Source organism: Bufo bufo, chromosome 9 (genome assembly GCF_905171765.1).
Source record: "Bufo bufo chromosome 9, aBufBuf1.1, whole genome shotgun sequence".
Lineage (NCBI taxonomy): Eukaryota > Metazoa > Chordata > Amphibia > Anura > Bufonidae > Bufo > Bufo bufo.
Genome location: NC_053397.1, coordinates 18926383 through 18942400, shown reverse-complemented (window position 1 = coordinate 18942400; position 16018 = coordinate 18926383). Strand labels below are relative to the sequence as shown.

Here is a 16018-nt window from a genome sequence, read left to right as displayed (position 1 = left end):
ATGGCCCGCTCTGATTGGCTGAGGGGCAGCTCCGGTGGAAGAGACGTGTCCTGCAGCCACAGCTGAGGATTGCGGTGCAGGGGGAGGCGGTGCATGCCGGGAAGTGCGGAGAATAAAGCGTCAGGCCCGCATCTGTGTGAGAGGGACACGCCCTGCCAGGGCACAGCTGCCGGAGGTAGGTGGCTGGTGAGGCTTTATGCCAGGCTGGGGTATAGGCAGAGGGACGATGTAACACCGGGCATGCAGAATATACGTGTATGAAAGACCGTGCCAACAGGGGGCAGTACATACCGGCCTTCAAAATGGGCATATAATGGCATGCATATTGCACTCCTGGTGCAGGGCGTTAATGTACAACATGCAATGCCAATTAGGGGCAAGGAGAGATATGCCAGGCTAGAAGATGGGAATATAACATGGGCATGCATGAGGCACACCTGGTGCCAATCCGGGGCATTGTATAAAAGGCTGGAACTGGGGTACACTGGGCATGATATATGAGACACACCTGGTGCAGAGCAGGTAGGTATGAGAGGCAGTGCCAACTAGGGGCATTGTATGCCAGGCTGGGCTATGGGGCATGGCAGTGGGTCTACTGTGCACCTGGTCAGTTGCTCTGCTTGTCATGCAGCAGGATGGGCGCCCAGCTGGTGACTGACGTTTGGGTCTACCAGCTGTGCAGGTTCATCTTTCCTGGTGGAAAGGTTGGCACGTGTGGTTGGGGCATTCACGGAACTGACGGACGTCCCATTTGATAGTTGCTGGGATGGTGGTAAATGGCACAGATCATTGGTGACCCCCACAGAACGGACCTGACATCATGCCCCCATGTAATAGATCCCAGACTGCGGGCACAGTGACAGGTCGCCGGCTCTGGTGGTCAGCAAGCTCCGGTCTGACTGCCGCCATGTGGTGAAATGGTCGCCATGTTCTGACTTGTCCTCCCACCTGGGTGATTCCTCCTCTTAAAGGGGTAGTGTCCTGAAGATAAGCTGCGCTGTATCAGTGCATATGGCTATATTATAGGGGGGGGGGGGGGGGGCGTTCATCGGACGGGCCCACCAACAGCGGAGAGCGGGACACTGTGTAATGCTACAGTTTAAGGCCTCTTGCACACAAGTGTTTATTTTTTTCTGTATACGGAACCGTTCATTTCAACGGATCCGCAAAAAAAACGGTAGGTTCTCTGTATTCCTTCTGTTTCCATTTTTCTGTTCTGTTTGAAGATAGAACAGTCCTAGCCTTGTCCGTTATGCGGACAATAATAGGACAGGTTCTATCAGGGGCCGGCTGTTCCGTTCCGCAAAAAAAACGGAATGCACATGGACGTCATCCGTATTTTTTGCGGACCGCAAAATACTGAAAAAGCCATACGGTTGTGTGCAAGAGGCCTAAGAGTCGGAGGTAAGCCAGCACTCCCCGTACTACCTCCCGCTCCAGTCCGTCCAGGAAAACAACGAAAAATATCCTGCGCTGCGATGGATAAAGATTGAAAACTTTCCCTCATCTCCGTGCCGATGGATAGACCGAAACGCGCCGGAGGTGTTACCGCTGTCCGCGTGAAGAAATGTATTCTTTTAGACTTATGGAAAAAAAGATCGAAGACTTATTTATCTCAGTGCCGGATATTTTTTGTTGTTTTCCCCCATAATACCACAGCTCCCAGTATCCGCACCCTCAGCGGAGGATGACCGGGGGAGGAATATTATTAATTATTGATTGCTTATTAATTATGAAACATCTGGGCCGACAAATCTTTCTCGGGCTCCCTCTGACTTGCTTTCTTTTGCATGCTCGCTCTCTCCTTTTGAGTGCACGCTCTCGCTTCGTCTTGTGCTCTTCCTTAGGCCTCATGCACACGGCCGTTGTTTTGGTCCGCAGTTTTTGCGGCTCGGATGCGGACCCATTCAGATGTGGACAGCACTCCGTGTGCTGTCTGCGTCCGTTGCTCCGTTCCGAGGCCCCGCAAAAAAAATATAGCGTGTCCTATTGTCCGTTTTGCGGACAAGAATAGGCATGTCTGCAATGGGCCGCCCGTTCTGATCCGCAAAAAACGGCACGGTCGTGTGCATGAGGCCTTAGTCTCTCTCTTGTTTGCATGCTTTCTGGCCCTTGCTCTTTTTTGCATGCTCTCTCTCCTTTCGAGTGCACTCCCTCACTCCATCCCGCTCTTTCGTACGCTCTTTTGCATGCTGTCCTGGCTCACTCTTTTATCCCCTCTCCTTTGCTCTCTATTTTGATCCAGTCACAGCTCCACCCCTAACCTTTACACCCAGGATATCTTTTTCCCCAAATGAGCGCCCCCCCCCCCCCAGATTATTTGTTAGGCTTCTTTCTATTTTAGCTGCCTTGCATCAATAGAAATGGTAGCAGATATTCACCGCTTTCGATGACAAGCTCCTTTAAGGTTCTCATGCCCCCCCCCCACTATGGACACATCTGTTCGTCTCCCGCCTCTGATGCAGCAGATTGGTACTTAAGTATTTATCACTCTGTCCCCTGAGACGTGAAATCGTCACCGCCCCATGATCAGCATAGCTGCGGGAGGTGCAGTCAGCAGGGTAAGGGTAAGGTCTTGAGGATCAGTCTTGGCTGCAGCACATTGCACTCCATGCATGACACCCAGGGGCAGGGAAAGCCGGGTGGGGACTCCTATCATTATAAATAAGTAACCCCCCCCCCCCCAAAGGCTCAGCCGGACTGTATATACCAGGGATCAGCAACCTTCGGCACTCCAGCTGTTGTGAAACTACAACTCCCAGCATGCTCTTTCCACTTGTGTGGGAGTTTAGAGAGCAGCCAAGCAAGTGTGCATGATGGGAGATGTAGTTTCACAACACCTGGAGTGCCGGAGGTTGCTGACACCTGGTATATACCATACGCTGTGGTGTCTTATGTCACTTATTCCTCCTCTAGGATCAGCTCTGAAATCCCCGGGTTCTGTATCCGCCATCATGGACATGGTCAGGCGCAAACTTATGGATTCCTTGCTGGGACTTCTGCTCCCTCTTCTTCTCCTCTCCAGACTTGGCGTCGCCAAACAGGAGCCGTGCTGGACCTGCCGGAGCCTGGTCAACAACTTTGTTGAGGTGAGACTGCGAGGTGTATGGTTTTTAGGGGGTGCCAGGGAAGACCTCTTACCCATAGATTAGAAGCTCTCCCGAGTCCCCCACCTGCAAGAGCGCTGCTAGGTGGAGATTGAATGGAGTTGTGGTCGAGCGTGCGCCCTGCTGCAGCATTCAAAGGCTATGGCACTGACTAAAACATACGCTTTGGGGAGAGGGGGTCAGAGGGACCGGAATCCCCCTTCTGACGACCGGTGGAGGCCCAGCGGTTGGACCTTCAGTGATCACCTATCCAAGAACCCTGGCCCTGTCAATTGGGATATAGAGGCAGGGGCTGGCAGAGGGAGCAGGAGGAGCAAGGGTGCACTGAGAGGCTTGGGCACGCCCTCTTTGCACTTACCTGCTCATTTGCATATGGCTTAAATTGCACGTGCGACCGCCATCCACTCATTTCTATGGGAGTGCTGGCTCTGCCATTTCCTTCAGCCCCATAGAAGTGAATGGGGCGGTGGCTGCGCTTCCCATTCATTTCTATCGGGTTCTCGAAAAAAGCAGAGCGCGCCGCTTGGCCATTTTCAGCACTCCAACAGAAATTAATGGAGGGCACGCCGCGCGTGTGCTCTTCTTGATTGGTGACCCGCAGCGATCCTAGCGATATGCCCCCCAATGTCTGAGTTGAGACGGCCCCGATATCATGGACATGGGTCGAGAAATGTCTCTGACCCCAGACTTTGGTTGTAGTGACCCTTTAAGAGGAATCTGTCCTTGTTTGCTGCATTGATCAGGTTTCCTTCTGCTCTAGGGCATAGAGAAGACGGCCGGGCAAAATTTTGGAGGAGGCAACACGGCCTGGGAGGAGGAGAAGCTGGCAAAGTATGAGAGCAGGTACAGTGACCGCGTCTGAATTGTCCATGTCCTCATGGCCACCGCCGCCTCTGATCAGGTTTGAGGTGACAGGTGCTGTGTTTTCATGGGAGGAGGGCACTTAAGGATATTGTCCTGTTCCTGCAGCGAAACGCGTCTTCTGGAGGTGCTGGAAACCGCCTGTGACAAGTCCGACTTTGAATGTAATAAGATGCTGGAGCAGAATGAGGAGCACCTGGAGACCTGGTGGTTTAAGAGGTGAGGACAGCGATGGAAAGGGCTGAATTCACACACGGCAGATTGAATGGAGACCTTTCTGCAATTGGAAACCAGTTCCATGCATCTCAGTGGAGGGGGGGAGGGGATGTTTCTGCAGATGTGCATGGTTTTCTGCAGACCCCATTTAGATGAGACTGGCGCAGAAACTTTTGCAGCAAATTTGCTATTAGTGACTACACCCTGATCTCTGCTCCCAGGCTGATCAGGGGGCTGCATTGAATTCAGTATAAAACCCTACAACAAGGAGGTTTGGGGGGAGAAGAGAGCAGGGCCCGTATGGCATATCTGTGATGCCTGGGTGACTCTGTGACAAAATAATCTGCCCATAGCTGCTTAAAGGACCAACCTATTCATAGGATAGATCATCAGTGGGGGCTCCGGAGGGCCCCGTGCCCTTATTCACTGGTTCATCTGATGGCCGCCATGTAATACTACAGGGATAATGCACGGCGGACTGCAGCTTCCTCCTGCAAACGTCCGATTCCAAAGTTTGTCTTTTTCGTTCCTAGACCCAGAGATCCCAGCGACCTCTTTGACTGGCTGTGTATGGACATGGCGAAGCTCTGCTGCCCGGAGGACACCTGGGGGCCGGACTGCGCCCGTGAGTTGTCAGCCCCCCATTTTTTAATTATTTTTTTTTAAAGGGAGTCTGTCACCTAATCTGAGCCCTTAGGCCCCTTTCACACGGGCGAGTATTCCGCGCGGATGCGATGTGTGAGTTGAACGCATTGCACTCGCACTGAATACCGACCCATTAATTTCTATGGGGCTGTTCACATGAGCGGTGATTTTCACGCATCACTTGTGCGTTGCGTGAAAATCGCAGCATGCTCTATATTCTGCGTTTTTCACGCAACGCATGCCCCATACAAGTGAATGGGGTTGCGTGAAAATCGCAAGCAAGTGCGGATGCGGTGCGATTTTCACGCACGGTTGCTAGGAGACGATCGGGATGGAGACCCGATCATTATTATTTTCCATTATAACATGGTTATAAGGGAAAATAATAGCATTCTGAATACAGACTGCATAGTACAATAGGGCTGGAGGGGTTAAAAAAATAAATAAAAAAAATTTAACTCACCTTAATCCACTTGCTGGCGCTGCCGGCATCTCTTCTGTCCTTCTTTGCTGAACAGGACCTGTGGTGAGCATTCATTCCAGGACCTGTGGTGACGTCACTCCGGTCATCACATGGTACGTCACATGATCTTTTACCATGGTGATGGATCATGTGATGACCGGAGTGACGTCACCACAGGTCCTGTTCAGCAAAGAAGGAGACAGACGAGATGGTGGCAGCGCCAGCAAGTGGATTAAGGTGAGTTAAATAATTTGTTTGTTTTTTTTAACCCCTCCAGCCCTATTGTACTATGCTTTCTGTATTCAGAATGCTATTATTTTCCTTTATAACCATGTTATAAGGGAAAATAATACAATCTACAGAACACCGATCCCAAGCCCGAACTTCTGTGAAGAAGTTCGGGTTTGGGTACCAAACATGTGCGATTTTTCTCACGCGAGTGCAAAACGCATTACAATGTTTTGCACTCGCGCTGAAAAATCGCGGGTGTTCCCGTAACGCACCCGCACATTTTCCCGCAACGCCCGTGTGAAAGAGGCCTTAGACCACTCAGATCAGGCTATAGACTCCTTTGCCCACATTATAGTGGGACATTTGTGCCGTCCCATCGCCGAGATCTTCCAAAAAAGACTTTTAAAACTGCACCTTTTTCACCCCTCTGGCCCGCCCTCGTTTCCTATTACCTCACAAATCTCGTGCCTGCGCCGTCCACACTTGTCCCACACCTGCGCACTGCTGTGCCTATTATGGGCAGAGAAAAAGGGAGTTGGACTGCGCATGCGCCGGTCCGTAGCTCAAAATCTAGCCGGCGGAAGTAACCAGCCGCAGCAGAGGACTGCAGTGAAGCCAAAGAAGGGGCGGCGCAGGCGCCAGATTTGTAAGGGAGAGGAGGAGGAGGTAAGAATAGGAAACGAGGGCGGGCCAGAGGTGTGACATAGGTGTGGTTTTCTGGGCTCTTGCTGCTGTAACGCCGAGGCCCCTGGGCACTTGCTGTACATCATTAGCATAAATCTTTTTTGGAAGATCTCGGCGAGGGACAGCACAAATAAAAGGTTCCATTGTACTGTCCTCTGACTATAATAAAGTTGTCGTATAATCTCTCCTGTATTACAGCCTGCCCCCACGGCGCTGACAAGCCCTGCAGCGGGAATGGGAAATGCAACGGAGAGGGCACCCGAGGCGGCACAGGGACGTGCGACTGCTATCCCAGCTATGGTGGCCCCCTGTGCATGGACTGCGCAGTTGGTTATTACGAGGAAGCCAAAAATGAGAGCCACCTGGTATGTTCTGGTATGTAAGGGGACGATAGTGCGCGCTCCGACTCACAAGTTATTCTATGGATTTTTCTTTTTTCTTTACATTCTAGATGGATGCAGTAGAGCGCTGGTCTGCCCCCTGTAGCTCACCATCTGCTGTGAAACTGTAACTCCCAGCATGCTTGGAGGGATTATTTGTAGTTTTACAACAGCTCGTGGGTCACAGCGCGGCAGACCACAGCTTAAGAGGAACCCAATGCATCATTATTATTTACAGATCAGGTTAGCTGGAAACAGTCAGCATGCAGGTGTAATTGCAACGTTAGGGCCTGAGGAGGTGGCGCATGACAGGGGGTCTATCTTTGGTGTCTTGTATAACATGGTATATAAATTTTACCCAGTGTTTCTTTAAAAGCATTTGTGCCAGGATAGGGGATAAGTGTCTTATTATTGGGGTCTGACCACTGGGACCCCCACTAGCCATGAGAATGGGGGACCTAGGTTCTCTGGCAGTCTCATAGAGATGAATGGAGCGGCAGTGCGAAGCCCGGTTCTCGTGATCAGTAGGGGTCTTGGAACAACCCCTTCAAAGGGAATCTGTCAGCAGCGACCACCCTATCCCACTATTTACATCGACACTTAGCTGTGGTTCCCTTTGATTACAATGCCGTTTTTCGTTTGTTGATCGGAGGCTCCGTTCCTGATGCAAATGAGGCCTTTGGTGCAGTGAGGGAGTCACCGTTGCACCCAAGCTGCACTCTTCGGCCAGCCCCTGTCTCTCTCGTTACTTTGACAGGGCCAGGCAGTGGCAAATCGGTGAGGGAGAGGGGCTGGCCTCAGAAAGGAATGGAGCTTGGGTGCAACAGAATTAACAGGGGCACCCTCATTGCACCGAAGGCTAAATTAGCATATTTAGAAAAAGTATCATGGCTGGGGAACGGAGCCTCGGATCAACAATGGGGGGGTTAATCGGGTGAGCCACAGCTATGTGGGATAGGGAGATCGCTGGGGACCATATGGCTGTTCATACCGTGATTCAATTCACACTCCATCCATAGACTTCAGTGCAAGCAATTGCTATATAGTAGAGGTGATTGTGGGGGAGGGGGATTGTGGGTGCTGTTACCCTGAGATTATACGTGACCTCTGGAATTTACTCAAATAATTTCCTGTTTTACTAATGATTTCTGTGCGGGGTTCTTCCTCTCGTACAGAGTGTCACCGCTCCTGCAGCAAGTGCCTGGGACCCGAGGACGATCAGTGCGTGCTGTGCAAGAAGGGCTGGCTGCTGCACGACCTGAAATGTATCGGTGAGTGATCGGGAGGGGATACTGCACTGGTGGTTGTGGCCCCTCTGTGAGCGCGGGTGGGTCCATATACAGCTCCTGCTGACCTGGAAAAAGACCCTAGTGGGGCGTTAAGAGAGGTGCGCTGTAATTTTAGTCTTGTCATTTTGTCCTCCAGACTGGTGTTGAGCGCGAATATTCGAATAGCGAATATTAATCGCGAATATCGCAACTTCGCTAATTCGTGAATATTACATTATATATTTTTTTTAACATCTGAAAACCTGATTCCTCCCTGCTTCTTGCTTGTGGGCCAAGGAGTCATCAAGCAACTTAAGCAGGAAGGAGTCATGTTTTCATATGGAAAATAAAATGACGAATATTCTAAAAAACGAATATATAGCAATATAGTGAATATATTCGTTATTTAGTGTGTGTGTGTGTGTGTGTGTGTATATATATGTGTATATATATATATATATATATATATATATATATATATATATATATAAATTTTATTTTTATTTTTCCCAGTCAGTACAGTTGTTCGCATACTCCTCCCCGACAAGCGTCCCCGTCACCATGGGAACGCCTGTGGGTAGAAAATGCCATCGCATCTGAGTTTTGCCCTGAGATCGTGAAAACTCAGATCCGATGGTATATTCTAACCCACAGGCGTTCCCATGGTGATGGGAGGAGTATGCGAACAACTGTACAGATTAAAAAAAAGCGAATATTCTAAATAGCCAACCAATAGGAAAGTTGCCTTATACAGTTAAAAGAAAATTGCAATACGCGAATATTATTCGCGATAAAAAGAATAATGACGAATATTCACGAAATCGAATATAGCACCTCCTGCTCCTCACTACCCCAGACGCATGATTATTTTCTTCTTCTTCCACAGACATTGATGAATGTGGCACGGTAGATCGCTGCAAATCGAACCAGTACTGTTTAAATACGGATGGATCCTATGAATGCCGAGGTAAGTGGCCACCAGTGTCACAACCAGTAGTACAGCCATTGCTTAAAGGGGGTGTCCACTTTGGATGATGCAGCACAGGCATGCTAAACCTGCGGCCCTTCAGCTGTTGCATAACTACAACTCCCAGCATGCCTGAATGGCCTACCGCAGGGCATTGTGGGAGTGGTAGTTTTACAGCAGCTGGAGGGACGTAGGTTGAGCATGCCTGATCCAGCAGATCACAGGGTCTCCTGCAGGGGGGGGGGGGGGGGAGGAGACCCCCGATAATCAGCTGTAGTATTTGGAGGAACCTGGCAGCAAGTGATCATCTTTTGAGCCCACTATGGGTGAGGGTCCTTGTAAAGGGGGAATATTAATCACTAATATTTATGCAAATATCGATAATTAATATTCATAAATGGGAGGAGCCATCTAGTGATAACTCCGCCCATTTATGCCTTTATATAATAATAACAATACCTTCGCTATGCTTCACACTGATCACTATGCTAGCTGCATGCGCCTTACTAACTAACTATCGCCAATAACTACACGTTACACAGATAGTTACAAGTAACAGTATTTATTACTAACAATACACTACGCACACAATACTAACAATACACAGCACTACAAATATACAATCCTAAACTACACTACACATTCCCATATTCCACCCATAAACTAACTAGACAATTCACACATACAAGTATATTAACAATCCCACCCGTCTGTACTCACTGTCCCTACAGGGTTAACAAAGGGTTAAAAGGATTTGTTTGCAGAGCAGAAGCATGCTCTACATGACCAGGGTAACCACCAGGGGTTAATCCGGGCCACCAGGGTAAAGGGGTTAATGCAGGCACATTTCCGCCGGACAGGGGAACAGGGCACGGACATCAGGGGTACAAAGTGTCGGGGGGGGGACCAGGGGAGAGATACCAGGGGTAATGCCTGGCAGGGAAAGGGTTACACACAGGGAACCAGGGGTGAGGGTTTCAGGGGTTATAGGGTTATGAGGAGGAGTGGGGGTTCGTTGGTGGGATAGTGGGGGGGTTAATGGCATGGGGGTACGTTGGTGGGATAGTGGGGGGGGTTATAAGGGGGTGATACTTAAGGTTTTGTTGCTCGTTCGTCCAGGGGGGAGGTCCGGTCGGGCGCTCTGCTCTTAACGCAGGAAAGGCTGCAGGGGTCGGGTCCGGTGGAGCGCAGGATGCGCTGCCCTTTCAGGTGGTGGGGGCCCCGATCCTAACTGCGGCCATGAGCGCCGATTGCGCTCTCCTAGATGAAGGGGGGGGGGGTCAGGTCAGCTGCCACGTGGGAGGCCCTGACTCCCGGAGCGCAGGACGCACTCCTCTTCCAGGTGGGGGCCAGATGAAGACTCATCATCCACGTGGCCCATCATCCACGTGGGCCGGTGCAGTGATATGACGTCACTGCGCCGGCCAGCACATCGGGGACGCGCTGCAGACAGGCGGGAGAAGCCTTTGATCTCCCGCCTGCTGCACCTCGCATTCCGGACAGTGCGATAGTAATCGCACTGTCGGAATGCACATAATAGAAGGAGGAGAGGCTTCTCCCCTTCTTCTATCATGTGTAATTATCTCCAGCAGCGCCGAGGATAATTACAACAAAGGGCTCAGATTCTGTTGAATCTGAGCTCTTTGTATCCATCAGGATGACCGGACCCTTGTCCGGTCATTCTGATGCAATTAGCCAGATTGCATCGGTGCGAATGCTTGGGGCACATTCACACCGATGCACCTGGTTTCAGTTGTAGGAGGGGGGGGGGATATATATAATATACATGTGTATTGATGCTTGGGGCACATCCATACACATGTATACATTAATCATATCTAAGGGGGATTATATAAGGGGATATATAAGGTGGCACAAATAAGGGGGCACAAGCCCCTACACTATAAGGGGGCACAAGCCCCTACACTATAAGGGGGCACAAGCCCCTACACTATAAGGGGGCACATATTTCCCACAGGGGCCACCATGAGCCCCTGCGGATCACCATGGGCAGACGTGCGCAGATGCTGGGCATATCTGCGCACATCGTCCCATGATGCTATGTCTAATGTATGCACATATATATACCATACATGCCCGCACATGTTTGCAGGCATGCATGGATATATATGCATACATCTCAACCGTTCCTCAACAGTCCTAAACTGGGGAACCCTCCTAGAAACTCAGAATTCCCTAATAGGTTATTTTCACCATGTGTTTAGCAGCCTGACCTATTAAAGGGATTTTTCCAGGATATTGATAACCTATCCGCAGATTGGATTGAAATCTGTTGTTCCGGGCAGCCGCCAGCACTGGAAACCATACAGTATGTAGTTTCTGGCCCCGGCGTACCGCAGCTCAGCTCCCATTAGCTTGACTGGGAACTGAGATGCAGTACCCCTGTACGGCCACTACATTGGGGGTGGAGCCTTTTGTCTCCGGCTCTGTCCATTGCTAACAGCTGATCGGTGGGGATGCCAGGCGTTGGACCCTTACTGATCTCGGGTTGATACCCTTAGTCCCGGAAAAACCCTTTAATTCTGCATTTCTACAAGTCACAGGTTTGGGGCTTATTGTTCACCAGCGAGCGGCCTGCTGACTGCGCTGCTCACCTTCTCTTTTTCTGTCTCCTAATTTCCAGAGTGTGATAAATCCTGCATTGGTTGTATGGGCTCAGGATCGGCACGGTGTAAGAAATGTAATGCTGGCTACTACCGGGACGGAGCCAAGTGCCTGGGTGAGTACGTCTGTCTGGCTTCCTACTTGCAAAATAACTAGGAACCTGCAGGTTCAGCCCACCTGTGACTGACTGCACTATATAGGATCCAATAGGCAATATGGCGATTTTATTTTGAGTCTCTGTTCCTTGCTACCACCAGGTGTCACTGCTGCGCACTAGGGCTGCACGATATGGGAATTTTGTGCGATTGCGATTAGGGCCCTAAAAATTGCGATAACGATATGCAATATTTTAAGGGAATTGTGCTAGAGGTCTATTTGCTTGGATTTTCCCATATGAGCCGCTGACACGGCTGGGTATGACATAGTTATAGGGGATCTGTGGATGGCACTGTTGTGGGGGATCTGTGGAGGACGCTGTGTTGTGGGGGATCTGTGGAGGACGCTGTGTTGTGGGGGATCTGTGGAGGACGCTGTGTTGTGGGGGATCTGTGGAGGACGCTGTGTTGTGGGGGATCTGTGGAGGACGCTGTGTTGTGGGGGATCTGTGGAGGACGCTGTGTTGTGGGGGATCTGTGGAGGACGCTGTGTTGTGGGGGATCTGTGGAGGACGCTGTGTTGTGGGGGATGTGTGCTATGACACATAGGGCCATGAGGGGGGGCAGCATAAGACATATAGCATCTTATGCTGGTCCCCCTCATGGCCCTATGTGTCCCCTCATGTGTCCTAAACTGCGCACATAACTGGCTTTGTGTGTAAAGTATTTTACTAGTGTCTGAAACAATCTCTCTCCTATTGATAAAAGGTCCAGCCTCTGTACTCACTGTCACGATGAATGCACTGCAGCGAGCGGGAGCGTTACTAAGTGACGTCAGTCACGCGCCGGCCGTCCCGCTCGCTGCAGTGCATTCATCGTGACAGTGAGTACAGAGGCGGCAATGTTATCAATAGGAGAGAGATTGTTTCAGACACTAGTAAAATACTTTACACACAAAGCCAGTTATGTGAGCGGGGCCCCTTCATATATAATCGCGGCATTTTCGGGTCGGCCAAATCGCCATATCGCATTTGCCGATTATCGCGATTCGATTATTTTTTCGATTTATCGTGCAGCCCTACTGCGCACACAATGGTGGTTCGCAGCCGCTGTACCGTGATGTGACTTTTGTCTGTCATTTAACGGCCTCAACCTTGTCATTTACGGATCTTCGGGTCCTTCTCTACCTTGCAGATGTGGACGAGTGCGACAACGAGATTCCCAAATGTAAAGGATTACGGGAGGAGTGCGTGAACACGGAGGGAAGTTTCACCTGCATCTGTGAGAAGGGCTATATCAGGGTCGATGGATCGTGTAGAGCCGACCACAAAGGTAAGTTGTCGGGGGGGCGGGGTAGATAGTCGGGATTAAGTTAAAAGCCTCCGTAACAGGATAATAGGAAATCGCTTATAAGGCAATTCCATGTGTTGATTGTCCTAGTCCTTTCCATTGGGCTGCAGATGTGATCGGCAGTATACAGGCGCTGTTTCTGGCAGCCTGTGTTTGGTGCTGCGCTCATCGGCCTCCTGAGGACTCCAGCAGAATACGGATACTCTGGGAGTGTGTCAGCATTAGTATATTGGGGAATTGCATTGTGAGCGTCCAGCAGATTGTAGTTCCTGCTTCGCTGTCAGCGGGACCTTCTGTAGATGTTCCCAAAATGCCGCAGTCACTGACACAGTCCACCTCGTGTAAAATGGTAACTGGAGATGGGGAGAGGAGGGGATGCAGCTGCAGTTTTCTCCCACAGTGTGTTTGCATGCTGTGAGAGGGGAGGAAGAGCAGCAGATACGTTATGACGCATGGAGTGCAGAGCGTCTTCTGGACACGTATGGAGCACAGATCGGGAGTTGGTCACCACCATACATCGTGCACCAAACTAAACTTTATTTCGCTTTCTTTCTTTTTGCAAAGATGACTCTGACAAGGGCTTGTTCGATGACATCACAGACGACGAGGTGGTGGTCCTGCAGCAGATGTTCTTCGGGGTGATCATCTGCGCTCTGGCTACACTAGCGGCCAAAGGCGATATGGTCTTTACCGCCATCTTCATTGGAGCCGTGGCGGCCATGGCTGGATACTGGTTGTCGGAGAAGAGCGACAGGGTGCTCGAAGGCTTTCTGAAAGGGAGATAGCTTCCCATTTGCGTGGACGGGTCCCGAAAGTCTATGGAGCTCCTCTCTGCTTCACCTGTGGGGCCCCAAAGACCTCACCGTACGGTCCTGCTGTGTAGCAGAGATGGACCAGTAGTGGCTTGGTAGCCCAGGAACATTTTAGAAGAACCAAATGCCCTAAGGGATGTTCTCTCCCACTTAATATTGTAGAAGACACATAAGCACAGACAGCATCTTCTAGAAACCACTCGAACTCTTATCTCTAAGTATATGGAATCCTTCTGCTGTGAAGATCCGGGACTCTTTATTAAAGGGGAAGCCTGAAGGACTCCTGGAATTTTAGACATTTTTACTTATCTGATATCTCCACCATGGAGGATGGACCTGTTGAGGATCTCTTCTATCTGCTCGCTTATACGTATCCCTCAGCTTGACCTGTAAGTGCAGGCGTCTTATAATTTGTCCGTTGCACCTTTTGGCCAGGCTGTAATAAGGGACGGATGATGGGGTTCAGAGGTGGCACCCGGAGATTTGGGGGGGGGGCTTCTCACCAGTGTATGGATCCTACTGGAAAAGCAAAGACTCAAGAGCTGAGAAGACGTTCCTGAAGACTTTCCAGTGCCACGTTATGAAAGTGAAGGTCAGAACATGTGACATTGGGGTCTAATGGTTATAAGATGACGGAGCCGCTCCCTTAATATTGACTGCGCTGTGCCGACTGTATGGTGGCGATTTTATTTTATTTTTTTCCCCTATCAAACCAGATATGTCTTGTAGGGTTGATACTGCTGAGATCAACAATACCTGTCTTGCGAATCTCCTTTTGGGTTGGTCCTGAGAAAATGAACTTTCTTACAAATATGTTAATTAAGTCCCCAGAGCACTGCGGGGCGGCCCCCACTGACCGCCTCTTCCCCCATCGCCTGGCCCTGTATTTTTGCTCCTGCTCATAGTCTACAGTATTGACATGTGATGCTGGGGAAACAAATGCACTGCGCAAGCGCTGATGGTGTAGACTATGGCGCAGACATAAGATTGCAGGGGCAGGAGAGATGCCTAACCAAGAAGGAGAGGCTGTTGGGGGGGGGGGGGGGGGTGTAGGAGCGCGGGCCTCCCCTCAGTGCTCTGCAGGCCTAACTAACATATTAGTCAAATATATATTTTTCTCAGACGGTGCAACGGAGGTTCACTGAGATCATTTCATTCGGCAGGATAAACCCTGCCAGACACTAAGCCTGGTTTCATGGGGTTGATGTCCTCTCTCTCAGAGTATTCGCACCTTTTTGGGAGTGGCCATAGTCTACCTTTTTGAAGGGCATGAATACTTCTGCAACCAAACTAAACCTAAAAGAAAAAAAAATGAGGCTGATTTGTGCAAAGACTTTATTAAAATTCTCCTGTTTTGTGTACACGGCTCCTGTGCAGATCTATATGTAACCATGGTAACGGCAATAAAGCCGACCTTTAGGCCGGATTGCTGATGATGAGTTGTGGTTAAAAAAAAAATTATATTATATAATGTAATTTTTATATTTTTTGCATTCGGCATCCTGCAGTTAGTAGAAGAGAGTGACTTGTGATGGCAATATCAGACTACGCAGGGTTAGCTTGTAGTCTGTAACCATGGAGACACATGGGTCTGCTTAAGAGCTGGAGGCAGAAAATAGTGGAATGCAGAGTTGTTTTTTTTTTTTTGTAAAACAGTAACAAAGTAGCACTATTCCACATCCTGGATATATCGGCATCCTAAAATGCTTCTACTGTATTGTATTCCAGTTCCTCCCCACCCCAGCGCACACCAACAACAGGTAGCGGGCAACTTCACCCCCCAACTTTTTTTGGAGGGAATTTTTATTTTATTTTATAGATGTTTGGTATGCCGTGGGTTATCTGCAAAAAAATAAAGTGATTAAAAATACATCTGGGGAGATGGAGGCTCCGAATACATATCGGCAAGAGTCACCGACATGGAGAGATGATTCTGCATGTTACAGCAGGAGTCTCCAATCTTGGGGACTCCAGCTGTTGCAAAACTACAACTCCCACCATGCCCTGGCAGCCTTTGGAGGGCCGCAGGTTGAGACCCCTGTGCCCCATTATTTATTTGTATGTTTGGATTGGCTGTTTGTCTTAATTTATTTATCTCAGGATAATAAACTTATTTAAACCTTTAGGGTTACTGTCCTTTATAATCTGAATGTCCGGGGGAGGGGGCGCGGTCGCGGGCAAGTTAAGAAGTCAGTCCACAGAAGGACACTAGTCACTATCGGCTAAGGGCTCATGCACACGACTGGATCCGCAAAAAAAAAAAAAACATCCATGGATTTTTTTTTAGATTTTTTATTTTTTTTTGCGGTTCCAT

At 49.7% G+C, this 16018-nt stretch overlaps 1 protein-coding gene across 2 annotated transcripts; it reads left to right on the top strand.

Annotated features, from left to right (window-relative positions):
- The first annotated feature begins 69 nt into the window (after nucleotides 1–69).
- On the top strand, nucleotides 70–15468 carry CRELD1 (cysteine rich with EGF like domains 1). 2 transcript variants are annotated; one of them, XM_040407794.1, is made up of 11 exons: nucleotides 70–175; nucleotides 2917–3089; nucleotides 3868–3950; nucleotides 4077–4187; nucleotides 4718–4809; nucleotides 6406–6582; nucleotides 7763–7858; nucleotides 8742–8822; nucleotides 11467–11562; nucleotides 12737–12874; nucleotides 13457–15468. In XM_040407794.1, the coding sequence occupies exons 1-11, from the start codon at nucleotides 94–96 to the stop codon at nucleotides 13675–13677; spliced, it is 1350 nt and encodes a 449-aa protein (XP_040263728.1). In that variant the 5' UTR covers nucleotides 70–93; the 3' UTR covers nucleotides 13678–15468. The 2 variants fall into 2 exon arrangements, with proteins under 2 accessions (XP_040263728.1, XP_040263729.1); XM_040407795.1 differs by lacking the exon at nucleotides 70–175 and adding an exon at nucleotides 2543–2547.
- The last annotated feature ends 550 nt before the right edge of the window (nucleotides 15469–16018 follow it).